Here is a 671-nt window from a genome sequence, read left to right on the forward strand (position 1 = left end):
GCCCGCCTCTTTCCCCTCTTCCTCCCCGGGCTCCGGGGAGGCGAGCGAGGCTCGCTGCCCCTTGCAGGGCGGGAGGAAGCGGGGCCAGACGCCTCTTGCCCGGGGTAAATCTGCGGGCAGGCCCCGGCACAGGTACAGGTGAGCCGGGCCCCGGGCCCTCGGGGCACAAGGCCCTTCCCTCCTCCCCGCACGGCTGCGCCGCGATGCCCCGACGGCGGCGGAGGCCGCGGTTACCTGCAGCGGCGGGTGCCGCCGTGCGCTCCCGGCTCCTGCCGCCTCTCCCGGCCCGCGGACCCGCGGCCTCCTTCCCACTCCGCTCGCTCAGGCCGGGGCTAGAGCCGGAGTCGGGCCGGGGCCCCGCGGCCGCAGAAGAGGCTCGGCGCGGGGCACCCTCGGCGGGGTTCCTGGGGGCCTGGCTGCTTTGGGACAGCCACTCCACAGAGAAGGGGGCCTTGGTCATCCTGTCTTGTCTCGGAGTTGCCGGGAAGGAGGGTGCTGGGGAGCACGGCCCCTCCTTTATACCGCTAGCCCCGGAGGAAAACGTTGTTTGTGTAAATACACATCAAAGGGCCAGATAAGTATCATCTAATTGCCATCAGTCCTCCCCCTCTACAAAAGATACCGTTCACACATTGCCACAGCTCGAGGAGGCTCGGCTCCGCCGTGTCTGC

General features: G+C 69.7%; 1 protein-coding gene across 1 annotated transcript in view; it reads right to left on the reverse strand.

The window, feature by feature from the left end:
- Nucleotides 1–460, reverse strand: part of LOC112964192 (homeobox protein vent1-like) — a 1,262-nt gene extending 802 nt beyond the window's left edge. Inside the window, exon 1 of the mRNA XM_026061953.1 lies at nucleotides 135–460. Within this exon, the coding sequence (XP_025917738.1) occupies nucleotides 135–460 (326 nt within the window). The remainder of the gene's footprint in view (nucleotides 1–134) is intronic.
- Between the last annotated feature and the right edge of the window lie 211 nt (nucleotides 461–671).

The sequence above is a fragment of the Apteryx rowi genome, unplaced genomic scaffold (genome assembly GCF_003343035.1).
Source record: "Apteryx rowi isolate R43461 unplaced genomic scaffold, aptRow1 scaffold_188, whole genome shotgun sequence".
NCBI classification, from domain to species: Eukaryota; Metazoa; Chordata; class Aves; order Apterygiformes; family Apterygidae; genus Apteryx; species Apteryx rowi.